General features: G+C 35.4%; 1 protein-coding gene across 1 annotated transcript; it reads left to right on the top strand.

The window, feature by feature from the left end:
- The first annotated feature begins 1554 nt into the window (after window positions 1-1554).
- LOC135197928 (ATP-binding cassette sub-family F member 1-like) lies at window positions 1555-21690 on the top strand. Its single transcript, XM_064225187.1, has 9 exons — window positions 1555-2674; window positions 4799-4995; window positions 5214-5314; window positions 8053-8137; window positions 8588-8787; window positions 11525-11711; window positions 19021-19149; window positions 19818-19916; window positions 20719-21690. The coding sequence occupies exons 1-9, from the start codon at window positions 1675-1677 to the stop codon at window positions 21565-21567; spliced, it is 2847 nt and encodes a 948-aa protein (XP_064081257.1). The 5' UTR covers window positions 1555-1674; the 3' UTR covers window positions 21568-21690.
- The last annotated feature ends 3392 nt before the right edge of the window (window positions 21691-25082 follow it).

Below are 25082 nucleotides of genomic sequence, written 5' to 3'. Positions count from 1 at the left end.
ATGTGACCATGATGCCACTTACCCTTTGTAAATGGTAATATGGACCACTGAAACAAGATGAATTAACTTAACTGCTTTGTGGTTTACCTGCTGACATGAAACACGCTTAGTTGAGAAGGCATAACGAGTTCAACAGCATACGAACTTCCATTATTTAGGACAAAAATAATAATAATGATAAATATATAATGAGATTCTTAAATTCCTTTCTCTCAAACAGCCTTTTTGGGGCACATTCTACTTTTTGTTTTTATAATCTATAGAGTTATGAGCCATACATATGAACAGCGTGATGGCTCTGATGGCGATGTTTCTTGTTTTTTTATGGAAAATGTTGTGGACATTCCCAGTGTACTTGGTTTACCATTTATTTTCCACAGAATTCTGTTTCATCCTGTATCCGTAAAAGTAGCATAATTTCATAATAGCAGATATTTATTATAGTGTTAAGCAATTACAAATGTTATCTTCCTGTTTTCTTTGTACGAGCATAGTGAAGTCTTTCATCAACGCGCTGGACCCTGCCTAACATGGGCGCCCGGACATAGGGGCTGGAGGGGGCACTTGGCCCCCTTTGAAATCCTGAAAAAAATTTATGTATTACATTTATTACACTTAGTGACATCACTTTGTTTTCCTTCCATTTTACAACATATTCTTTCCCTTTAAGTAAATCAAAGGTATCATTATGTGTTGTATAATACTTGTTTACAGTATGTAACTGCATTGTCCTTTCCAGAAATATCTGAATTCAGCTGAACATTATCTGGAACTATTGAAAAAAATCAACGTAACGTTGTATTTTTTCTTTATTGTATCTTGCTTCACGTATCATCGCTGTATAATATATATATATATATATATATATATATATATATATATATATATATATATATATATATGTAATTTGCCCCCTCTTGAAAAATATACCGTTGGCGACCATGCTGCCGAATAAAATGATGATAATCTACAGTGCACTACGTAAGGTGCTCTGGAAGTGGTGACCCAATGCTTTATTGGGAGTTTGGATTGATCTAACAAAAAGTTAGTTTTAATGATGAATACTACCAAAATGGTAAGGGATTCTTGAAACCATAATTAATTCTTGAGTGGTTACGTCGACGAGTAGACATATAACCAAATAATTCATGCTTTCACATTTCCCGCCCTTTGGGGGCATCTCCAAACAGTATTTTGCATCTTTCTTGAATATGACATAATTTTTGTAGTAAAAACAATAAAAGATGTCTGAATACTAATTCAGGTTAGAAGTCCATCTATATATTTCAGAGTGAATTACAAAATGACGCAATGTTTATGACAATGTGAATGAAATGACTAACCCAGTAGGGATGCGTTCATTATAATTAAAAAATGTAATTTATTACTTTTTGCGAACAAAAACTGCGAATAGCGCTAATATAATGTCTTATATATTTTATAGTATATATTAAAACAACAAAATAATATATTTTTAGAAAATAAAACTAGTTCCAAGTCTTATTATCGTCACATTGATTAAAATCTTCTGACTTACTTTAGTCGAAAGTAAAGCATAAACTTTCCTTTCGCCGTTAAGGCACAAACCATCACCACCGTGTTTGTGCCCAGTGACCAAAAATCGGGTCATTGGCGTAGTTAGTATTGTTATTTGTAGTGAAAGAGTAATTCCAAATGCCTCCCAAGAAAGGAAAGAAGGGTAAGAACAAGGATGACTGGGAGTCTGACCAAGAGGAGGCGAAGACGAAGGGGAAGATAGTGGACAGCGATGACGAAAGCACTCCATCTGTCACTGGTAACCAGAAGAAAAACAAGAAAAAGAAAGGCAAGAATAAACATGAGGAGAGCGATGAGGAGGTAATAAGCACAACAGTGAACGATGATGAGGATGGGAAGAAAAAGGGTAAGAAAAAGAAAGGTGGAAAGGGGAAGAATGACTTGAGTGATGACGAGGTGTCCAACACAACTGTCAGTACCCCAAAGCAGGCTGACAATTCGCAGAAGAAAGGGAAAGGGAAGAAAAAGGGTAAGAAAGATATCTGGAGTGATGATGACGACGAGAAAGTCATCGACATTAACAAGGTGAGTCACAGTGAGGACGAGTCGAAGTTCGATGACAAGAACCCTGGCAAGCAACCCAAGAAGAAAAAGGAAAAGAAGAAAAGGGGCAAGAAAGATGAAGACTGGGAAGAAGAGGAAGAGAAACTGGCAGAGAAGATGATCAATCTCCAGGTTGCAAGTGACGAGGAGGAGGAGGAGTTCACACCCAAAATCCAACAGAAGAATAAAAAGCAGAAACAGAAGAAATCAAAGAAGAAGGTTCAGGAGAGCTCAGAGGAAGAAGATGTGGATGGCATGGGAGATGATGAAGATGAAGATGAAGAGGAAAAGGAAGTGGAAGTGAAGAAGGAGGTGCAACCTCCCAAGGAGGAGGAGGTACCTGTCAGTGAAGTTCCTCAGGAAAAAACGAAGCAGAAGGAAGAAGTTGAGAAAGATGAAAAAAAGAGCAAAGGAAAGGAACAGTCGAAGAAAGAAAAGTCTCCCACACCCGATTCAGAATCTATGGAAGTAGATAATGAGGAGGAGCCTCCCACATTAGATGAGGAGGAAGATGATGAAGAGGAAGAGGAGGAAGAAAGTGAAGAGGCAAAACTCAAGCGTAAAAGGGCTGAAGGTTAGTAGCCTATCTGAAAGTGGCAGTAGACGTTTGGTATTTCACGTAGGCTACCTTTCACATTTTGGAATGAAAGTATAATTTTCTTGTTTTAATGTGTGAATTGAACCTTTCTAACATAAGTTTCATTTGCAAATGACCTAACCAGCTTTACCTAACCTAATCTAGGGTACCAGATCCCTTCCCTAGTGGCCAATTGGTGGATGGTCTCTTGTTATCATACTGTGACTTTAAGCTAAACATAGACACTATTAGGATGTTGTAGAGTGCAGTCACTGCTTGTCATCCCAGTGAATGTGTACATGAATTCAATTACTTAGTAAATTAATTTATGGTTATTAAAATGTGGTAAATTTTTAAAATCAATATGAAATACCAGTTTGCACCATGCTATGACAGTCTCTGCATTTAAATTTAGCATGTCAAACATGCTAGACAGTATCAGATGGTAGGTAGTTAGGCTATTGTCCTGTGCACCAATTCCAACACAGACATTCTCTGTGTCACCTCCGTGGTCAGGTGAACCTCACTTATGAAAAACAACATTGCAGCATTGTGGAATATTCCTGGCTTCATTCATAGTTTTTCATTAATTAGGGAGATGTGTTGTGATTTTATTTCAGGGGATAATATCATTTTTCCTTTTGATAATCGGCAGAACTTAATTTAGCTTGGTAAGACAACAATTGCTAAGCTAATGAAGTTGAAAAGGACCACAGATTAACCAACTTTCTGGAACCATTTACAACCAGTCAACTTCCAGGAATGGTTGTGACATAAGCAGTGGCAGCTCGTCAGTAGGCACTGTGGAACTGCAACACCCCTTATAGATTTCATATGCGCAGAATTGTGAATATACGTATACATGAATAGGAGAAATGAAATATAGATTATTATCAATAATCCTTCACAAATGATTACCATTCTCTTGTTTTTGTCCATAAAAAAAAGCAAATGAATTGAAACAATAAGTGGAACTGCTGGTGTTCAGTAGTTCTAATTTTGCGAGCAGGGTGATAATGTGGTAGCCAGCCCATGCGTAAAGGTGAGGGTAGCACTTCCCTCTTGAGCAGTGTCAGTCCAGCTATTAGAGAGGGAAGGTGTTTTGAAATTTGTCAAAGTTTAATCAATGTGTACTATTAGTTATAATGATCAAATTAGTGACGATACTGGTGATATGTGTAATGTAGGTAATGCAAAATAATCAACTCGGTGGTGAGTTGCAGTAAAAGAGGGAAAATGATAACCACATTAATGTCAATGATACTAAAATTCAAAATAGCAGCTTTTGGCAGCGATTCTGCTGCCTTCCTCAGCTGGAGAGAGAGATGGGAGACAAAGGAGAGAGAGAGAGAGTTTGTGTGTGTGTGTGTTTGTTCTTCAGCTGGGTGTTCTTTAGTCCCTTTGTTTTATACAGGCCTATGTTATTTTATTTTACTGTCACTCTCAGTTTTGTATCAGTCGTCTTTGTTTTCGAGTTTTTATTTCTTTTAATGATTTAATGAATTTTATTATGCTATGCTTGTCACCCAAAAATTTTCTAACTCATCACTCCCAATAATTCAAGTCATGAGCCACCATTGGACATAAGCAATGGGTGGGGCTTAGCTGCAAAGAACCGTGGATTTTGCCATAGTGGGTAAGAGATTTTCAATAAGGAGATGCCCTGATAATGATGAGTGTTTAGATAATTTAGGATAGATTTTTACCAGTTTAATTTTATCTGGGCACTACGTAATGCAGAATAGTTGTGCACAGTCCATTTTGCTTGACTATACACATTGTCATGTTGGGGGCTTAGTGGGGTCAAAACTGGCCAGGTAAGGGTATGGTATGCCCCAGGATAGCTTGGGTTAGGATACATCCTTGTTGAACTATGTACTATGTCTTTGTTTTGCTTTGAAGCTGGCCATGATCCGTGGGTCTAGGCCTGTCATGCACAACTTTAGTATTTTTGCCTTAATCTGTACACTAAACACAGGGTATTTCAGTTGGTACCCTTTCTCATTTCTGCTGTGGGCATGGCTTAGCAGAGGTAGTTTAGATATAGGAAATTTCATGTGGATCGTTCCCATTACAGAAAGTGTCTTCTCTCCCATGTCATATGTATAATTTACTTTTCAGAGAGAGAGGCCCTAAAGAAGCTTTCCCATAAGGAGAGAAAGAAAATGAAGCAGAAATTAGAATATGAGAGACAGATGGCCACCATGCTAGTAAAGGGTGGCCATGGCACCTCTGCCCTTGATGACACCTTTGCTGTTTCGCAGGCAGAGAAGTCAGAGAAGCAACAAAGTCAGATGGAAAATGCTGTCGATATAAAGGTCTGGATTTTGGCTACTTTCTTATTTAATAGAAATTATTATAACCAATTTTAGTGTATGATTTTAGTTCATATGTTCCTTTACTATCAACGGGAGCATTTAAACCATGAAATAGTAACCAGGATTTAGTTTTTACTCCCAACAGTCTCTTACTTTTAGAAATTTTACACATGAAATTGATATTTAATTGGTTATTTTTTGTTTCTCTAAAATTTCAGATTGAAAACTTCAGCATTTCGGCTAAGGGTAAGGCCCTGTTTACAAATGCTTCCCTCCTCATTGCCAATGGACGTAGATATGGCCTTGTTGGACCAAATGGGTTTGTTCCCTTTTGTATTGTATTTTGTATTTTATCTTTATAGGTAGGGCAAGAAGGAAATTGAAAGCTTGATTTTGATTGGTAATTGGAATCTTCAGTACAGAGAAACAGCAAAGTTGGAAATTTATAAATATTGAAAAGAATATACACATGTACCATATTTTCCGATGTATAGGACGTACCTTCACATGAGATGCACCCCTATTTTACAAGGATAATTTGTGAGAAATAATTTTAGTATGTTTCATCATACATTTATTGAAAGATATTTTAAGTTGATTTTACAGGGATAAATGTTTGACTGTGCATGAAATCCAATATTGTTAGAGTATACGTACTGGAATAAAGTAAGAAATCAAATGTAAATTTACACTCGCCTTTAAAGGAAACTACAAGAAATTTTCCATAAATAAACAACTTTTATGTGTTACTACAACAGGCCACCAGGACAGCACTCTGCTTTTATTTACATCCACTCATTGCAAATATCTGACAGGCTAGCTACCAACTTATCCTAAGCAATTTTTCATGAGTTCGTTATTTGTAATAAAATATTGAAAACAAGTCGAATTATCGGTCTATCACAAACTTATGAAAAATTTCGTACAATATGTCAACAGTTATTCTCACAGCCATTTGCTATGAGTTGATGTAAACAAAATCATAGGCCCTGGTGGCCTGTCGTGGTAACACTTAAACATTTAATTATGGTAATTTTGATTTATTTTCCTTTAAAGGTGAGTGTAAATATACATATGATTTCATACTTTATCCCTGTAACACAATTAGGCTTGTTTTTCAATGTTTTATTATTACCAACAATTTTTGTGCCTACCTTGTATGCTCAATTGCTCACCATAGGCTAGGCCTAGACTATTGTACAGCGTTTGGTCTCCCATCCATAATAAGGCCGCATTGGATGGGGGGCCAGTTGCACACTCAAAAATAAAAAAGTGCATCTAATATGCCATCAAATACGGTAGTTTATGGCAATATTATTAATAATGTGGTGTTTATTGTGCGATCTAGGGAGAAGACTGTATTGTGTATTTCATCTGAAAGTGAGATATGTTTGAGGTTATTTATACAACCAGTAAAGCGTTCATTATAACTTTTGATGGATGAAATTAGACTTGAGAAGGTGTACCTTTATCATTATCTAGTTTTTTGTCATATTTAAGATTATGATAACAATGGATTTAAATAGAAGACATTGGTAGTTATGAGATTTGGAGGAAACCTCAAGGAAGTCTCCTGAGAGCTTTGTTGAAAGTTAAACAGTGGAATAGAGAAGAAAGGATTAAAAATTCTAAGCAAATTGTATTTATTTTTGGTGATGTGTATTGTATTTGCTTAGACAGCACTGAAGACATGACCTAAATTAATAACATAATGATAGATAAAGATAGACAAAAAAGTACTGACATTGCTATATAACTAAGTATATAATGGGCACCAAATTACAGGCAGTCCCTGGGTTACTACTGTCTTAGTTTATGGTGTTCTGACTTTACAGTGCTTGGCTCGTGGCGCTTTTAACCTGTTTTATGGTGCCATTACCCAGTTTATGGAGCCGTAAGTACTATTTATTCCCATTAATATAATTATAATTTGTCCCTACACCATATACAAACCGCAGCAATTTTTGGCTTAACAGTGCGCTGCCGGGAATAAAACCCCTGCTGTTTACTGGGGACTGTCTCCATAAGGGGGCAGTGGAGTCAGTGAACCTCATGCATTGCACTGTAGCATTACTTAAGGCCTTTGCAGTGTGCCTTCTGCCCCTAGGTGCAACTATTTTTGTTCCTTTTACTGTACCTCCTTTCATATTATCTCCATTTTATTGTCCACCCTCTCTTACCACTTGTCTCAGTGCAACTGTGAGGTTTTTCTCCTGTCACACCATTCAAACATTTTACAGTCAATTTCTATTTCAGGGCTGCATAATGACTTCATAGATCCCAGTGCTTGGCATTTGGCTTAAATTCTATATTCAACTCAACTATACTGGGGACAGCATGTAATTGATGAAATTTGAAGGCCCAGTTAGTAAAGTTCACATCCAATTTTATTGAGCTATGTATCAGCTGGCATTTGAAGCAAAGTGAAATATAAAATGGGTTTTGACATGGAGCACAATAACGATTTTGAAATTAAGATGTTTAAGAACTCAAAGAGCACTCTACCATTGATGGTGAACTTGCAAGTACCTCATTAATTTGGGCTAATGTAGATTAAGGGACCCAAAATGCAACAAAGATATTGGAGATAATTTCAGCAATATGGCACCGAAGGTTTAAAATAATCTAGTTAACAAAATTACTTGATTGCCGTGTTAGTCTCTCTTTTGAAATGCAGGGATTTTGAGGTATCTCACTTATGTGTTTTATTTAGGACCTAGCTAGTCTAAATCTGCACATACTTGAATGTCTAGCATTTGGCATACTGTACAATAATGTTTTTCCAAACATAACATCCATTATGTAACACAAGTTAAAAGATTTCAGTGTAAAACTTTTCAAAGTATATATAAACATCAGTGAAGTTCAGGTAATCAATTTTGATGTGTACTTAGTAATCTGTATCATGAAATTGAGAATATCTTAGATGATCTTGATGTGAGTGGAAGATGTAATTATGTAATTTGGAATTCTGGTTTTCAGGTTATGCAGACACCTAAGAGTAAGATTCTTGCATATTTAATTGCCACCCTTGATTATTCCCTCCCTCAATTTCAGGCATGGTAAAACTACGCTGCTTCGCCATATACAATCAAGAGCCCTTAACATTCCCCCTAATATAGATGTCTTATACTGTGAACAAGTAAGTTTTAAAAAACTTTGGAAGTTACATTTTAAAATTTTATCTGTATGTAATTGTGAAGGGGTCAGTTTTAAAAAAAAGTGGGCAGTTGAAATTTGTTACTGTTAATGTTTTTGCCATCGGAATTTAAGTATTTTCTCATGCTGTGGAGATTTAGGGTAAAATAAGTAGATTGGATTGTCTCAGAACATTGTGAGGAAATCTTTTAGTAACGACACTTTTGATTCCTTGCATTGCTTTTGTCAATCTGGGTTTGATGCACTGTATTCAACTTTTCCATTTAATCATTAATTAATCATTGTCATGACTGCTACAGTACTACATGTGACTTGGTCTCCTGAAAGCTTTTGTATATCAAGCAACTCCACAGTCGTAAATTTACTTGGAAAGAAATTTCATTCCCCCTTCCACTTTTCATCATTTCATGCATACCTACACTCCTTTTTGCAGGAAGTAATTGCTGATGACACTCCTGCCATAGATGTAGTCTTGAAAGCTGATGAGAAACGTAATAGTCTTATAAAAGAGAGGGATCAACTCGAAGCTGACATGAAAAAGAAAAACAAAACAGTTGATATGGATCGTTTGCAGGAAGTTTATGATGAACTCAAGGCCATTGGAGCTGATACAGCTGAGCCAAAAGCAAGGAGGTGAGAAGGGAAGACATTGGAAATGTTTTACAAATATTTAATTGCTAAATTACATTTAATATGGTTGTACATGTGATTGGAATTTTTTTTTTATATAAACATACCAATTAATTACGTAGCTATTAGTTTCCACTTAGATGGGAGCTTTAAATTTTTTAATTTGTGGTGGTGGTCTTTTGTTTATGGTGTAGGTAACTGACCCTGCCAACTTTCAGGGAAGAATCTTACAAAGTAGTTGAATAGCTCAATTTGTTTCTGCCGCTTAATCACTGTACATAGGTTGTTAGCAACTTTGATCTTGTCTTAGCTTTGCTGAATTTGGTAAATTATCTTGAACTTTAGTAGCCTGTGGCTTTTTATATTTAATTTAATTAGCTAGATTTATTGATTGTGAATTTATATGTCTGACGCTAGTAATTGTAGTATGGGGTGCAATACCAGGTTGTTGTTTGACTTTTGACTAGTGTAAAGACTGGGATCAGCGGAAATGGAAAATGTTAACTTCTCATTTGACAAAAGTAGATAGAAATAGACAGAGGAAGTTGGCTGTAGATCTGAGGGTGGGAGGCCTGTTTCTTGTTCACCTAATACACCTCTACTTTCGACGCCTGTGAATATTTCTTCCCCTCTTCCCAGTTCTCTTACATTTACTTCCACTCCGTTACCTGGCTCCCAGCCTTAGAATGAATGAGATGACTGGTCTCATTTCTTTCCTATGTTTTCTAGCTACTTCTTTACCTACGGGCAGTAAGAGGAAGACTACCATCATGAACTGGAGTGGACTATACTCTGTTTTTTTCCCTTTGTCCATCGGCTTTGGTGTTTGCGCATGGTAACACTGCGTCCTGGGCTATAAATAATATCCTGTTTCGAATATTAACGGTGTAATTCACATACAGTAAATTATTAAAACACTTTCCAGTTGCAAATGTACACCCAGATATCCTTTTATTTACCTAAAACTTACACATAGCGTAACTATTTAAAGCCCCGGATGCAGTGTTACCATGCGAAAACACCACAGGCAGATGGACAGATGGAAAAGAACAGAGTAGAGATAAGGTAATCAATAGCATAGGATGCTTTTCAGTAGCAGCACACCCCTCTCTGTAGCAGGGAGAGAGTTGGGTCATAACAAATCAACATACAGGATACGTGGGTTTGTTATGAGAACAGTTATTTGGAAATGGACTAAAGGTGGCAAACTCCCAGTCAGTTAAGGATACTTACCTCCCACCAATGAAGTAAGTCTATCCTAATGTTAAGACAAAGTTTGTTTTGTATATGAACAAATGGCAAATTTTTAATCAATTTGTATTTTTCATAACTAACAAACCTGAGGTCTTAACATATAAAGGCCCACCTCGAACCACCCCTCTGACAGTCAAAACTGGGTTGGAAGAGTAACTGATGAGCTGACGGGATGCCCAAGGCATTGTGTGAACTACCAAATACCCCATGAGCAGGTACAAATGCCAATAGTCTCAGGATCACACAAGTTTTTTAAATTACTTTTACTGGATTTCCAGCTGGAGCTTAGAAGATTATCCTATTGCTAAGACCTCAGGTTTGTCAGTATGAAAAATACAAATTGATCAAAAATTTGTCATGTTTGGTCTTTTAGTCAGTACTGTGACTCAATTGGAGTTTCAATTAAAGTCCTAATGATATTGGTGTGAGTGCAGTGCCAAGTAAAGTGACAGTGGAGGGGGTGGCTGCCCATCCCACCAATGCTCCTAGATTTAGGTAACTGTCAAACTCCTCTAACTCTGGTAGGAGGTAAACCAAAGACTTCTTCCTAAAAGACAAAATCTGCTCAAACAACCCCATTTCCATTGATTTCATCAAGGGTTGCCTACTTTCACTCAGACAGGCTTCAGACTATCAGGAAGCTTGTTAAAGTGCAAGGGTTTTCAAGATCAGCTGCAGAAACTATATCTCTAAATGCAGACGTGACTTCCACCAGAGTGTACCAGGCCAAGTGGGCACTATTCTTAGATTAGTGCTAAAGAGAGAGGATCTCTCTTTAGCACTAATCTATTAAAACATCTTTAGCTCAGTTACAGATTTTTTACTTTTAAAAATTCCCAAGGTTTATCAACCTTTGTGATCAAAGGCTACAGATCCATGTTGAATTCAGTATTCAGGCACAGGGGTCTGGATCTAACAACAAATCACACATGGACATATGCAAAAGCAAATTGGTACTCTGCTCAGTTGTTCCTCCCTTTCCCGAAAGTGGCCGGGACTAATTAGCTACAACATAAACAAAAGAATCGCTTTAGCTATGTAATTACTGTATTTGGTAAATATATATAAAATCTAATTTTATTATAAAAATTAAATTTTTGTTTTTATAAAAACTAGTCATTCTTCTTCTTCTCTGGTTTGGCTGAAATAACAGTAGATAACGCATCTTCATCAGTATTATGCTTTTATTAGGTTTACCATGTTGAAATGAGGAGAACATGAGTTGTTAAGTGAAGGGAATTTTCCCAATTTGTAATTAATAATTTTTTTTCTACAATTTAAATTGACCTTAATCCTGTGATTTCTGTTTGCTAAGCAGTTTTCTTTGTTATTATTTAGAAGACCTGTTAAAAGTCTGTGGTCAGCTAAACAAGTTTCATCTTTTAGACGTCAAATGCTTTGTTTATAGACAGCCCAAAGAAGATGTGTGGTTTTCATGTTTTTATATTTTTGTTTTTGTTTTTTATATTTTTATTTTTTTCATCAGAATTCTTGCTGGTCTTGGCTTCACAAAAGAGATGCAGGGTAGAGCCACAAAGAATTTCTCTGGAGGATGGAGAATGAGGGTGTCATTAGCCAGAGCTCTGTTCATGGAACCTACGCTTCTCATGCTTGATGAACCTACAAATCATCTTGATCTTAATGCGGTTATTTGGTTAGATAATTACTTACAGGTATGTTATGGCTATTTTTGTCTTGAATTGTTTCATATACAGGCGGTCCCCGGGTTACGATGGGGGTTCCGTTCTTAAGACGCGTCGTAAGCCGGAACGACGTTCTTGAAAACATGTCCACAAGGAAAATTTCACTACTAATTTGCAATTTTTCTTAGGGCTGTATCTCTAAAATTATCACTATTTTTCTTAGGGCCGTATCTCTAAAATTATCACTATTTTTCTTAGGGCCGTATCTCTAAAATTATCACTAATTTACTTTTTTCATGTGCAACACTGTGTATTCACAAATTACTGTATATTTTCATTAAAATACAAGAGAGAGAGAGAGAGAGAGAGAGAAATAACTCCTTACGGTTTCAATAGATTGAAATGAATGTCTGTAGGCAACTTTTTCCCCCTCCCATAAATACATATATTTCTCCAGAGAAGAGAGAAAGAGAGGACTGTGCAATTATGTTTGTCTATCATTTCTTTTGCTGAGAGCGAGAGAGATAAAAGGAAGAAATAGAAACACCAAATGTATGACAAGTATCTTGGAGAGAGAGAGAGAGAGAGAGAGAGAGAGAGAGAGAGAGAGAGAGAGAGAGAGAGAGAGAGAGAGAGAGAGTTGTCCTTACAGTATTGAAAAGAGAGAAATGGAATGATTATTGTATTTAAAATACTCAGATATGAATTTTTTACTTATACATAGTATTATTATTGGAAAATATTAATGATAAACTTATTACATACACGTCCATGAAAATGATCCCATCTCAGTGAGAGAGAGAGAGAGCGAGAGAGAGAGAGAGAGAGAGAGAGAGAGAGAGAGAGAGAGAGAGAGAATTACATAAAACCATTAAATTCGTTGACCATTGTATGGCATTGTTAAGCTCGAGTGTCACTCGAGTTGAGGTGGGGAAATTGATACAGAAAAAGACAAAGGGAAGAATTTTCTTTTGAAATTAGTTATCGTATTATTACTACTTCTATTATTATTATTATTATTATTTGAAAATATAATAAACACGTGCATCTACCATAAAAATTCTCTCATCTCAGTAAGAAAGAGGAATTATCCTTACAAGTGAAATGGAAAGGTCATTTTCATCTCTTTAAAATACGACCATTATGAATTTTGTAATTAAAGTTTTTTATTATTATTATTATTATTATTATTAAATAACTGAAATTATCAATAAACATTTTACATACTAGTACCATAAAAATTCTTTCATCTCGGTAAAAGAGAGAGAGAGAGAGAGAGAGAGAGAGAGAGAGAGAGAGAGAGAGAGAGAGAGAGAGAGAGAGAGAGAGTTTATCTCTCTGTTCTCTCAAAAAATACAAAATACTTATAACGCTTCCAGTGAAAGAGAGGGAGTTACCACTATGACCCATTATTATCTTGTGTGGCAAAAGAGAGAGAGAGAGAGGGAGAGTTAACCTTAATTAAAAGTGACATGGATAGATTAGTACGTATTGTATTTCTTTAAAATACTATCACATGAATTTTGTAATTACAGTTATTATTATTATTTGAAAGAGTATAAAAACAAATAGTACAAGTACATAAAAAATCTCGAGTCTCAGTAAAGTGTGAGAGAGAGAGAGAGAGAAGAGAGAGACGAGAGAGAGTAGAGACAGAGAGAGAGAGAGAGGGGGGGGGGGGGGGGGGAGGGGGGGGGGGGGGGGGGGGAAATGTCAGGACCACGTGATTGCAACACTGCAGCTCTTCCCCCAGATTTTCCCCCTCCTGGCTGTCACAGAACTTTATATATCTGACAGTTTTAGTACCTGAATCTGAGAAAAGGTTACTGGAAGTTACTTGAAGAAGACTGGGATTTCCTTCATTCTTCCATAATTTTTTAAATATAAGCTAAAATCTTACTAATTCACTATGGTATTTTCTTTAATGAATTGATATTATTGCTGTATAAATTAATATTAATATTTGAAAATAGTAAATCATTTATTTATCATACTAAAAAACATACATCTTTGTAGTAGAGAGAGAGAGAGAGAGAGAGAATTATAGTGATTATTTTTGTTGGAAAATACAAAGAGAGAGAGAAACTGTGCTAAACTATAAAGGATTCTTATCTTATCATAGTATGTATTTTTTAAAAACGCCGTAAACTCGGAGCGTCGGAAGCGTCAGCGTCGTAACCCAGGGCGGATTTTTCAATGAATATTTAAGAAAAAGCGTCGTAACCTCGGAACATCGTAAGCCGGACCCGTCGTAACCCGGGGACCGCCTGTATATCTATAATCAACAAACAGTATTAGTGCTTAAGTGTAACCATAGTGTATAAATTCCTGTGGTCAAATTTATTTATGCTACAAGTAACAAATATTTTTTGAAGCAGTCCATGATAGTGATTCCATACCTATACATTATGTTGTACAAAGATGTAAAGTGATGATTAACAAATCTCAACAGATACCTATTGTATTAACCCTTTAATGCCAATTGGACGTATTAAACGTCGACGAAAATTGTCTGTCGGGTGCCGAACCGACGTAGAAAAAGTCAACGAAAAAAGTTTGTTAAAAATTCACAGAAAAATAGTTATAGGCCTACTAGGCGAAAACTTTTGAATCACGCGCCTTGGGGGATGCTGGGAGTTCACGGATCAAGCTGTTGTTTTGTTTACAATCGTTACCCAGGTGCACAAGCACGAATTTCTTTCTTCTTGCACTAAAAAGCATCAGCGACACATCTCTGAAATTATTTCGTCACTTTGACATAATTTTTGCACCATTTTATATTAGCCGTTACATAGAGTTTTATATATGAAAATGTGCGCAATTTCATGTAGAATACAACTAAAACAACTCATGGTTGTAGCTTTTATCAGTTTTGATATATTTTCATATAAATAATGATAAGTGCCAAAATTTCAACCTTTGGTCAAGTTTGACTCTACCGAAATGGTCGAAAAAGGCAATTGTAAGCTAAAACTCTTATATTCTAGTAATATTCAATAATTTACCTTTATTTTACAACAAATTGGAAGTCTCTAGCACAATATTTCGATTTATGGTGAATTTATGAAAAAAACTTTTTCCTTATGTCCGCGTGGTAACTTCCGAAAAAATCATAAATTTTGTCGTCTGATTGTCGTAATGTTTGCACAGTTTTATATTAGCCATTACATAAAGTTTTATATATGGAAATGTGCGCAATTTCATGTAGAATACAACAAAAAACAACACATGGTTGTAGCTTTTATCAGTTTTGAAATATTTTCATATAAATAATGATGTGCCAAAATTTCAATCTTTGGTCAAATTTGACTCTACCGAAATGGTAAAAAACCGCAATTGTAAGCTAAAACTCTTACATTCTAGTAATACTCAATCATTTACCTTCATTTTGCAACAAATGGGAAGTCTCTAGCACAATATTTCGATTTATGGTGAATTTTAGAAAAAAAACTTTTTCCTTACGTCTGCGCGGTAACTGCTGAAAAAATCATAAATTTTTTCGTCCAATTGTCGTAATGTTTGCACAGTTTTATACTAGCTGTTAAATAAAGTTTTATATATGAAAATGTGCACAATTTCATGTAGAATACAACTAAAAACAACCAATGGTTGTAGCTTTTATCACTTTTGAAATATTTTCATATAAATAACAATAAGTGCCAAAATATCAACCTTCGGTCAACTTTGACTTGACAGAAATGGTAAAAAACGCAATTGTAAGCTAAAACTCTTAAAATCTAGTAATATTCAATCATTTACCTTTATTTTGCAACAAATTAGAAGTCTCTAGCACCATATTTCGATTTATGGTGAATTTATGAAAAAAACAATTTTCCTTGCGTCCGCGTGGTAACTTCCGAAAAAATCAGAAATGTTTTCGTCCGATTGTTGTAATGTTTGCACCATTTTAAATTAGCCGTTACATAAAGTTTTATATATGAAAATGTGTGCAATTTCATATAGAATACAACCTTAAACAACCCATGGTTGTAGCTTTTATCAGTTTTGAAATATTTTCATATAAATAAATAACGATAAGTGCCAAAATTTCAACCTTTGGTCAACTGGACTCGACCGAGATGGTAAAAAAACACAATTATAAGTTAAAACTATTACATTCTAGTATTATTCAATCATTTACCTTTATTTTGCAACAAATTGGAAGTCTCTAGCATAATATTTCTATTTATGGTGAATTTATGAAAAAAACTTTTTCCTTACATCATGCGGTAACTCTTCCGAAAAATCATACATTTTTTCACCCAGTTGTTGTAATGTTTGCACCATTTTAAATTAGCCGTTACATAAAAGTTTTATATATGAAAATGTGCGCAAGTTCATGTAGAATATATCTAAAAACAACCCATGTTTGTAGCTTTTATCAGTTCTGAAATATTTTTTCATATAAATAACGATAAATAGAAAAAATTTGACCTTCAGTCAACTTTAACTCGACCGAAATGGTAGAAAACTGCAATTGTAAGCTACAACACTTACAGTTTAGTAATATTCAATCAATTACCTTAATTTTGCAACAAACGGGAAGTCTAGCACAATATTTCGATTTATGGCGAATTTTTGAAAACATTTTTTTTTACGTCTGCGCGTTACGAATTCATGCATCACATTGTGATAATACTTTCTCTGTATTGCTTTGATCGTTTTACAATTTGTTATGTACCAAAATCATTGCAATTTAATGTACAATACAATGAAAAAATAATTAACTCATTAGCTTTAACTTTTTCTCACGGCGCGATTTGTATACAATTATATATGAAATTATTTTTTTGCGCTGTCATATATTCCAATATTTATATATGATGATATTTTTTTCATTTCTGATGGTTGCATACTAAACTTCAGACAATGACAAAAAAAGGAGCCAAAAATGAACTCTTAATCTTGAAAATTAAGTGTGCTCTGATTTAAAAAAAAAAAAATTTCCGCTTCGGCGCTCACTCGCGAACGCTGCCGTCATACGGGAGACACTTTCGGAGATACCGGCTCGGCGTTTAAGGGTTAATATAGATTTTCACCTAAGTGAAGTACCAAGCAATTACATAGCTGAAAGCTTCCTACCACGGCATTCGAAAATTCAAATTTGGTGCTGTCCCCATTGTTAGTGTAGGTGAATGGGGGTGTCTGGTACGCATCCCCTGTGAATATTAGGGGAATGCTGTATTCCTACAGAGTGGACTTTGCATCCAGCGGCCTGCCTGGACCTCTGGAATTTGTGGGGAAGAATGATAATGGAAATCTTCACTACTGCAAAGAATCATCAGCTCCCTCTCTATTACTTTCAAGTTATGGATCCAGCAGCATGGGCAGTGGATGCAATGCTAATGGACTGGTCCGACAAGGAACTTTATGCATTTCCTACTTTGGGAATGATCAGGGAAGCGCTGAAGTTCCAGACCCACAGAAATGCCTAGATGATGATCATTGCGTTCTTCTGGCCTCTCAAGGAATGATTCCCAGACCCCATCAGTCTGTTAGCAGATTTTCCAAAATTACTCCCACAAAGATGAAAACTGCTCAGATGATCACACATAATTAGGTACCATCAAAGTTTATCTACTTTTGCTCTGACAGGGTCCAGACTGTCGTCCGACTCCTCAGAGCAAAAGGCTTTTCAAAGTCGGTTGCAGAAGCGATCTCTAAGTGGAGGCTCCAGTCATCAGCTAACGTTTACCAGAATAAATGGGCCATTTTCAGACTGTGGTGCAGAAGAAATAAAGTCTCCTCTTCTCTAGCACCTGTAATGGAGATCACCGATTTTCTTATATATCTGAGGAAGTCAAGGGGACTGTCTTGTCTATCCAAGACTCAACAGACTTGGTTAAGTCCTTCAACACAACCAAATGCAAGGAAAAGCAGCAAGTCTCTTGGAACCTGGATTTAGCCCTGAAATGGCTGTCTGGTCCTCTTTTCAAACTTACTATGTTGTCAGTGAGGAATCTAACCAGGAAAACCCTTTTCTTGATAGCTCTGGCCTCAGCCAGAAGGTGAAGTGAGTTGTAAGCCCTAGATGAAAGGGTTGGATTCTCCAGTGGTAATGCCATGGTGTCCTACTGTAGGATTTATTGCCAAAAACGAAAATCATTCTAGACCTTGGCCTAGGACTTTCACTATTTTTTCTATTATTAATGTGTTCAAAAGTTTAATTAAGTGTAAAGTAATAAAACAATATGTTAAATGACGTAAAATTCTCGAAAAAGTTTTGTTTCCGTGTACGATTTACAAATTGTTTGAGGAAAATGGGGGACGGCTGGCTGGGGGATGGAGGGAGGAGAGACCAGAAGCCTTTGAGGAAACCAAAATGGTCACAGTAGTCAAAGGTTGATAAGAAAATCAATTTTATTCACATTTTAAAACAATAATCAAAGGAATTGATAGTGTGTGTGTCCGATTGTGTCTGTGAGAGAATATGATTGTTGGCATGTTTACACTTGGATCTTCGGTGCAAGAGATATATTAATTATGCCACAATACATAAAGTTCCTGTTGGTGAACGGCAGAAATTAAAATAAACATGAGAATTTTGCAAACAAAAATAGTAATAGGCAAAGAATTCAAGAAAAGGAAAGAGTTTAGATAAATTTTCACAAGGAATATGGTTAAACAAACAACTGAAGGCACACAGAAGTTGAACGCAATGCCAGTGCGTTTATTATGGATCCGAGTTATTTTTACAGTGGTAGGTATTTTACCAAACAAAAAGAAATGGTTTGGGCCAATCGAGTGAAAGCAAAAGAAATGGGTTAATAATCATCCTAGCTTAGCTGGTAAGTCAGTAGGAAGCAGACCCGTCTTTCATCTCTCCTCTCTTAACTCCATAAGGAAAAGGTATACAGAAAAACAATTAAATGACAATGGAGTGATTAAACCATGTAATGTTAATCACTGATAATACTGTGATTAAACCATGTAATGTTAATCACTGATAATACTGTGATTAAACTGTATATATAATGATTGTCACTGTTAGTGATGGTGTAGTACTGTTATTCTTATTGATGTTGGTTCTGATTGCATAATTTTTTTTATATGTAATTTACAGAATAAAATTTTTTAGAACCGATTTGATATGTGTGCCAATGTTTGCAGTTTGATACTCAAAGACTGGTGAATGATTAAAGATAGTTTTGGCTGTGAAAATGAACTTTCAGCAAAATACTACCAGGATATGATGGAAAAACTTAATTTATATACATAGCTACCTTGGAACTGTTGTTTGCCATATGTCTATGTGGAAATGTTTGGCAATCATATAATGTTATTACATTTCTTGCTTTATTTTTCCTGTTTGGGAACTGATTTGTTCTCTTTCTTTCAGGGTTGGAAGAAGACACTGTTAGTTGTTTCCCACGACCAGTCTTTCCTCGACAATGTTTGTACTGATATTATTCATTTAGACCAGTGTAAGCTCTTCTATTATAAGGGAAATTATTCCATGTTTAAAAAGGTATGTATAACTTGGGCAAACTTTCTGCTTTCATTATTTAATTTACAGGGTTGTCTCAAAATAATTAAATTACAGACTTGTCATTGGCAGAGTCTAATCCATAGCATTTTTTGTGTATAGTTTTTTATTGACAACAATAGTTTGTTACCATTGCAGGGATATGAAGGTAAGAGGAATTTTATTTCAGGGATATTTTTGTATTACAAAATTTTGTATTCTTTAGTATGAAACTTCCATGGTTATTTTAATTGTACATTTTATACAGTATGTATTGCTGTTATGAGTAGGTATATATAAATTGTGTTGATGGTGTGCACTTCAGTTTCTTATGAATTTTTCATATTTATTCTCCTTAGATTCATCCTAACTTTGATAGTTCTGTGAAGCATTCATTATGAAGGGATTAACAGTCCTTTTTGAGCCTTGAATTTTACTAACTATTTATTGTTGCTTTAGGAGGCATATTTGCAATTGCATTAGTGTTGGAAACTTGATTAGAATGTAATTAGTGGTTGTATTTTAAAGTCCATTTCCAGAGTGTCTGATAGATTAAGTGTTGAAAAAATTTTTTTGTGTATAATTTTTCAGATTTTTTAAACTAAAATTTATTTCTTGTTTGATGAGTGTTCCATATAGGCATGATTCATTCTATTATTTCTTTGTTATAGATGTTGGTCCAGAAACGTAGGGAACAATTAAAGGCTTATGAAAAGCAGGAAAAGAGAATAAAGGAGATGAAAGCTTCAGGAGCCACCAAGAAGCAAGCTGTAAGTATCTTGCTTAGTAGAAAAGTAGAATAATGCAGAAGAAATATTATTAAGAGTCTTCGTTAATGAGGTTTCCACACTTAGTGGTTATTATTTTTTTAGGATGAATCTTACATACTGTTAAAAGTAGCTTATATCTCTGTGTAGATAGGCAAGGTAATATAAGCTGTCTTTAACAGTAGGTAAGTATCTAAATAATAAATTTTATAAAGAAAATTTATATTTCTCAAACATCTAACAAGAATGTCATAAAGTAATGAAGTGTCTCAAGAATTACAATTTTACTGCTAATCCTGGGAGTTGTGGTGGTTTTGAGTTGTGTTTAATCTTTCAAATGAAACTGAAATCCCATGTGTATAATTCCAGTCCTCTAATCATTGTTGCAGTTATTTTAACTTATGATTCGCTTTATTTATATATGTACTGGGTAAACATATTGTAACAATGATTAACTTTATTCATCTGTTGGGGATACATGTTTTAACATACGATTCACTTCATTTATATACTGGGTAAATATGATTTAACTCTGGAAGATTTATTATCATTAGCTTTTTGATGCCCATAGTGATAGGAAGTAGACTGATATTTAGGTTACATGCTAAATGGTTTAGTAAGGGTGGGTTTGAAATAATGAGTGAATTTATTCATGTTTTGTTAGTTATTTACACGTAATGGTTACCATAAAGGGTAACTGTTGGGTTGCATGTGTTAGGTTCAGCTGCTGTCAAAATAGGTGAGTGGTCTTTAAGAATATTATTTATCTAATACTGTCTCCTGCATTCCATTTTGCGTTATACAGGAAAAGAAGACTAAGGAAGCTCTTACTAGGAAACAAGAAAAGAATCGTGCCAAGAACAAGAAGGATGAAGATGAAGATGGCCCAACGGAACTGTTGCTCCGACCACAGGAGTATATTGTCAAGTTCAACTTCCCTGAACCACCACCTCTTCAGCCTCCAATTCTTGGACTGTACAACGTTACATTTTCGTATGAAGGTCATAAACCTCTTTTTAAGAAAGTTGACTTTGGTATTGACATGGAGAGCCGTATCGCAATTGTGGGTCCTAATGGCGTGGGAAAATCCACATTCTTGAAATTACTTGTTTCGGAGCTGACCCCCACGGAGGGGGAAGTTCGTAAGAATCACCGTTTGAAGATTGGACGATATGACCAGCATTCTGGTGAGCATTTAACAGCTGAAGAATCTCCATCAGAATACTTAATGAGACTTTTCAATTTACAGTATGAAAAAGCTAGAAAATCCCTTGGCACATTTGGTCTGGCTTCTCATGCTCATACTATTAAAAATAAAGATCTTTCTGGAGGTCAAAAAGCCCGTGTTGCTCTAGCTGAACTATGCTTGTCATCTCCTGATGTACTGATTCTCGATGAACCTACCAACAACTTAGACATTGAAAGTATTGATGCCTTGGCAGAAGCCATTGCAGAGTATAAGGGTGGTGTTATCATAGTTTCCCACGACGAACGCTTAATCCGTGAAACAGACTGTACTTTGTGGGTCATTGAAGAACAGACAATTAATGAAATAGAAGGTGACTTTGATGATTATCGTAAAGAGTTGTTGGAGGAACTTGGTGAAGAAATCAATAATCCTAGCGTTGCAGCGCATAATGCTGCTGATCTGTAAGTTCATGTGTTGTTTAAGATTTGTTTGTATAGGACTTGAAGATTTTAATCATGCAGTATGCTTAGCCTTGACAATTTTTAAACAACTTGGAGTTTAATCTGGAAATAAATTTGCTTATTTTGATTTATATGTGTTGCTCTGTAACCTTTCCCAATTTAGGTAATTAAATCATTTATATTAGGCAGGGTTGGTATTGAAACTTACTGCCAGGGTTTAGTTATTTATTAATGTGTAAAGGGCTGTAAAAGCCCTCATTCACATAGAAGACCATGTGCCTTACTATGCTGTATCGTATTGCCATTGTGATTTAGGAGTACTCTTCCATGTGGAAGAAATACAAGGCATTAACCAGACTTTTAAGTTCAGAGATGATCTCTGTTATTCAACACTGCTTTGTTGAATGATGAGGTTGAAAGTTCAAACCTAATTTTATTTTGGATGAATCCTAATAAAAATTAAGGCCATTTGGTGAGTTACACATTGAATGAATTTTTACATGACTTTATTTCATTTGTCGTTCTGAACAGGTTTTAAATTCTATTCTTTCTCACCATGCTTGAATGTCTTATTGCTTGATAATGTCTCAGATTATTCCTGTGCAAAGTGCATTACTCTACTTCTGTTGCTACAGTACTTGGCTGCAAAATTTCACTCTTATGCATGTCATAAGTCTTCACCTGCTACTTAAGGGTCATAAGTAGAGTTACCAGGTATAATTTTCATCTTCTCATCAATCCACCTACCTGGCCAGGGAATTATGGTACATATTTCAGTAAGTTCTTTGTTGAACTTTCGAAATATTGTAATAAATAAGATCTTGGTACTCTGGCCAAGATTCTACAGGACTTCAAACTTATATAAATTTGTTTGAAATTCACTTTCTACCACTTGCCAGACTTTGAATGCCAATAGTTATACTCTCCTGCATGATTATATCACACCTGTGACTGAAGTCTTGTCTTAGCTGATTGTTAGCAGCTACCTTATCATTTCAGTCTTGTATATAACCTGATGCTCAAATTTTCCATCTAACAATAAGTAGTACCAATTTATGTACCTGACAATTACTGCTAACTTCAGATATTTTATATAAAGGAACCATTGTAAGATCTTTATTTTTAAATTTTTATTACAATATTAGTCCTACTTTAAAGTAATTGACCATTTCCACAACTGATAGTGATTACTGGTTCATTTGTATGTGCTTTTTCCTGCATAAAACCAGTACATATTTAATTATGTAAATTTCAGGTTAGTAGAAAATCACTTGCAAAAATGTTGTCAAGATTTGGCCATACACTAATGAAACAAAAATCATGTCATAAGCATTCGCAAATTTAATTCACTGGGTAGCTGGTTCTGGTTGCCCTTTTCTGGATACCACAATATTTTAACTTTAAAAAAACAAGTGGTTTAGGAATAGTAAAAAAAAAATTATTAGTCCCATTTCATATGTCAGTGACTGTGTAAATGATGTTTGTGTTATATGAACTTTTATATTTTTGGGGGAAATGTAAAGGGGTTTGTAAGTATTACTTATCACGATATTGTCCATGGAATTGGAAATATATATTAAAAAGACAGCAAAGAAAAAGTACCAACAGTCTGGATGAAGAGAGAGGATTCAGAACTATGGGTAAATACTACTCCATTGTTAAACAGCTAAAACTGCAAATGTATCCATAAGCCATTTATTAATCTATGCAACATAGAGATGAGCATTTGTAAAAAAAAAATGAGATTCTGAAGAGATTGCTGTTTAGAATGCTGAGATTTGTTGCCAGGTGTTTTGAGGGAGTTGGGATGTAGAGATGATTTATAATTACTAATCCCTGTGGGGGTTAGTGCCATCAGTGCACCTCACGGGATGCACTGCAGGCATTACTAAAGGAGAGTGCTCCTTTAAGTCTAATCCCAAAAAAGGAAGCGTTGTTAAACAAGAATGATGAGTTAGCACTTAGGTTGAATAACCCGCCTTTCATGAGTATGAGTGACTCATTTTTGCTGAGAATCTGTTGGATGCTTTGGGATTCTGTTTTGTGGAGGTGGTATTCCTTGCTATTGTGCCAACTTACAGAATATTGATGTTTCATCCTATGGAATTAAAGGTAGTAAGTTTACTTGTGATTAATGCACTATCTCCAATTAGCGTATGTTGCTGCCTCTCAGTTTTTATAACATGAGTATCATCGTTTGAAATAGTTGGCAAGAAGATTAATATGTTAAGCTCTTAGTTTCATTATAAGTGGACAGCTTTATTTTGGCAACTTCCTTGAGGAAGACTTCATGTTGTGTTCCCATGTAATACTGTAATGGCGTGGCAAGTACCATTACCTTTGAAACATTTGAGAATTAGTATATTTTCATGTTTTGTGTTGTTTTTATGTTTGAATGTGTGGAATTATAAACCAAGCTCATCTGCCCAGCATCCAGGATTGAAGCCGAAGAGAGAAAACACTTCGTGCATTTATCATCTCCATCATCCTGCTGTCAATAATTTCTGGTGCCCCTCCTGCAGTCACATGGGCTCCTGTGGATACCAAAGAGTTGGAAAACCCAGACCTACTTGAATGGGAACTATAAGAAGGCAGGCTGGAGAGTTTTGGGAGATAAAGCAGAGAAGCAACTTTAGTGGCAGAATTTTACAGAGGATTCCTTTTCGTCATGATGTTAGAAGCTATGGTGGTGAATTTGATCTCAGACTTGCACAGTGAGAAGATAGTCATTAACATCCTACTGTTTGACATTCTAGGATATGAACGATCCCAGTACATTTCAGTGAAAAGTATCAGCTAAAATAGTTTACTATTGTTAAGGGATGATGTCACAAGTTGGGCTGGTTGTCAAAATAGCTTTGGAAATCTTGAAGACCAAAGCGTACCTCTCATCAGAGCAGCTCTTCCATCTCTTTTGGGGACGTATTTGAACTCTAAAAATATTATTCTCATATATTTTTATTATTATTATTCTCATATCTTAAAAAGTTTTTCTTAATCCCATTTCTTGGCCATTATTTTGGTAGACAGTTACTTCTGCCAACAGCATCGGGAGCTCTGTTAGTTCCCAGAAATGGCACTTGATGGTCTTGTTAAACTATAATAATAATAATAATAATAATAATAATAATAATAATAATAATACATTCTGTTCGTTGATGGACTAATGGCAGGGTATGTTTTCTTGCTAATGTTGATGGGAAATCTTACCACTTAAATGCCGAAGCGGTATTTTAAAATCGTCTCCCGTATGCCGGCGGCGGCGTTCGCGAGTGAGCGCCGAAGCTTTTTTTTTTTTTTTTTTTTTTCAAAAAATCACAGCATGCTTAGTTTTCAAGATTAAGAGTTCATTTTTGGCTCCTTTTTTTTTTTGTCATTGCCTGAAGTTTAGTATGCAACCATCAGAAATTAAAAAAATATTATCATATAAATATTGGGATATATGACAGCGCAAAAAAAAGTTTCATATATAATTGTATACAAATCGCGCTGGGAGCAAAACGGTTAAAGCCAACAAGT

Source organism: Macrobrachium nipponense, chromosome 21, assembly GCF_015104395.2.
Source record: "Macrobrachium nipponense isolate FS-2020 chromosome 21, ASM1510439v2, whole genome shotgun sequence".
In the NCBI taxonomy this organism is placed as follows: domain Eukaryota; kingdom Metazoa; phylum Arthropoda; class Malacostraca; order Decapoda; family Palaemonidae; genus Macrobrachium; species Macrobrachium nipponense.
The sequence above is the reverse complement of the archived record's forward strand: the minus strand, read 5'-3'. Positions and strand labels throughout refer to the sequence as shown.

What these genes read in the sequence shown, in the direction of transcription:
- LOC135197928 (XM_064225187.1), top strand. Translation starts at nt 1,675, where the DNA reads ATGCCTCCCAAGAAAGGAAAGAAGGGTAAGAACAAGGATGACTGGGAG. An exon ending in CAAGCGTAAAAGGGCTGAAG is followed by an intron (nt 2,675 to 4,798) that starts GTTAGTAGCCTA and finishes TTTACTTTTCAG; the next exon opens with AGAGAGAGGCCCTAAAGAAG. An exon ending in GGTTAGATAATTACTTACAG is followed by an intron (nt 11,712 to 19,020) that starts GTATGTTATGGC and finishes TCTTTCTTTCAG; the next exon opens with GGTTGGAAGAAGACACTGTT.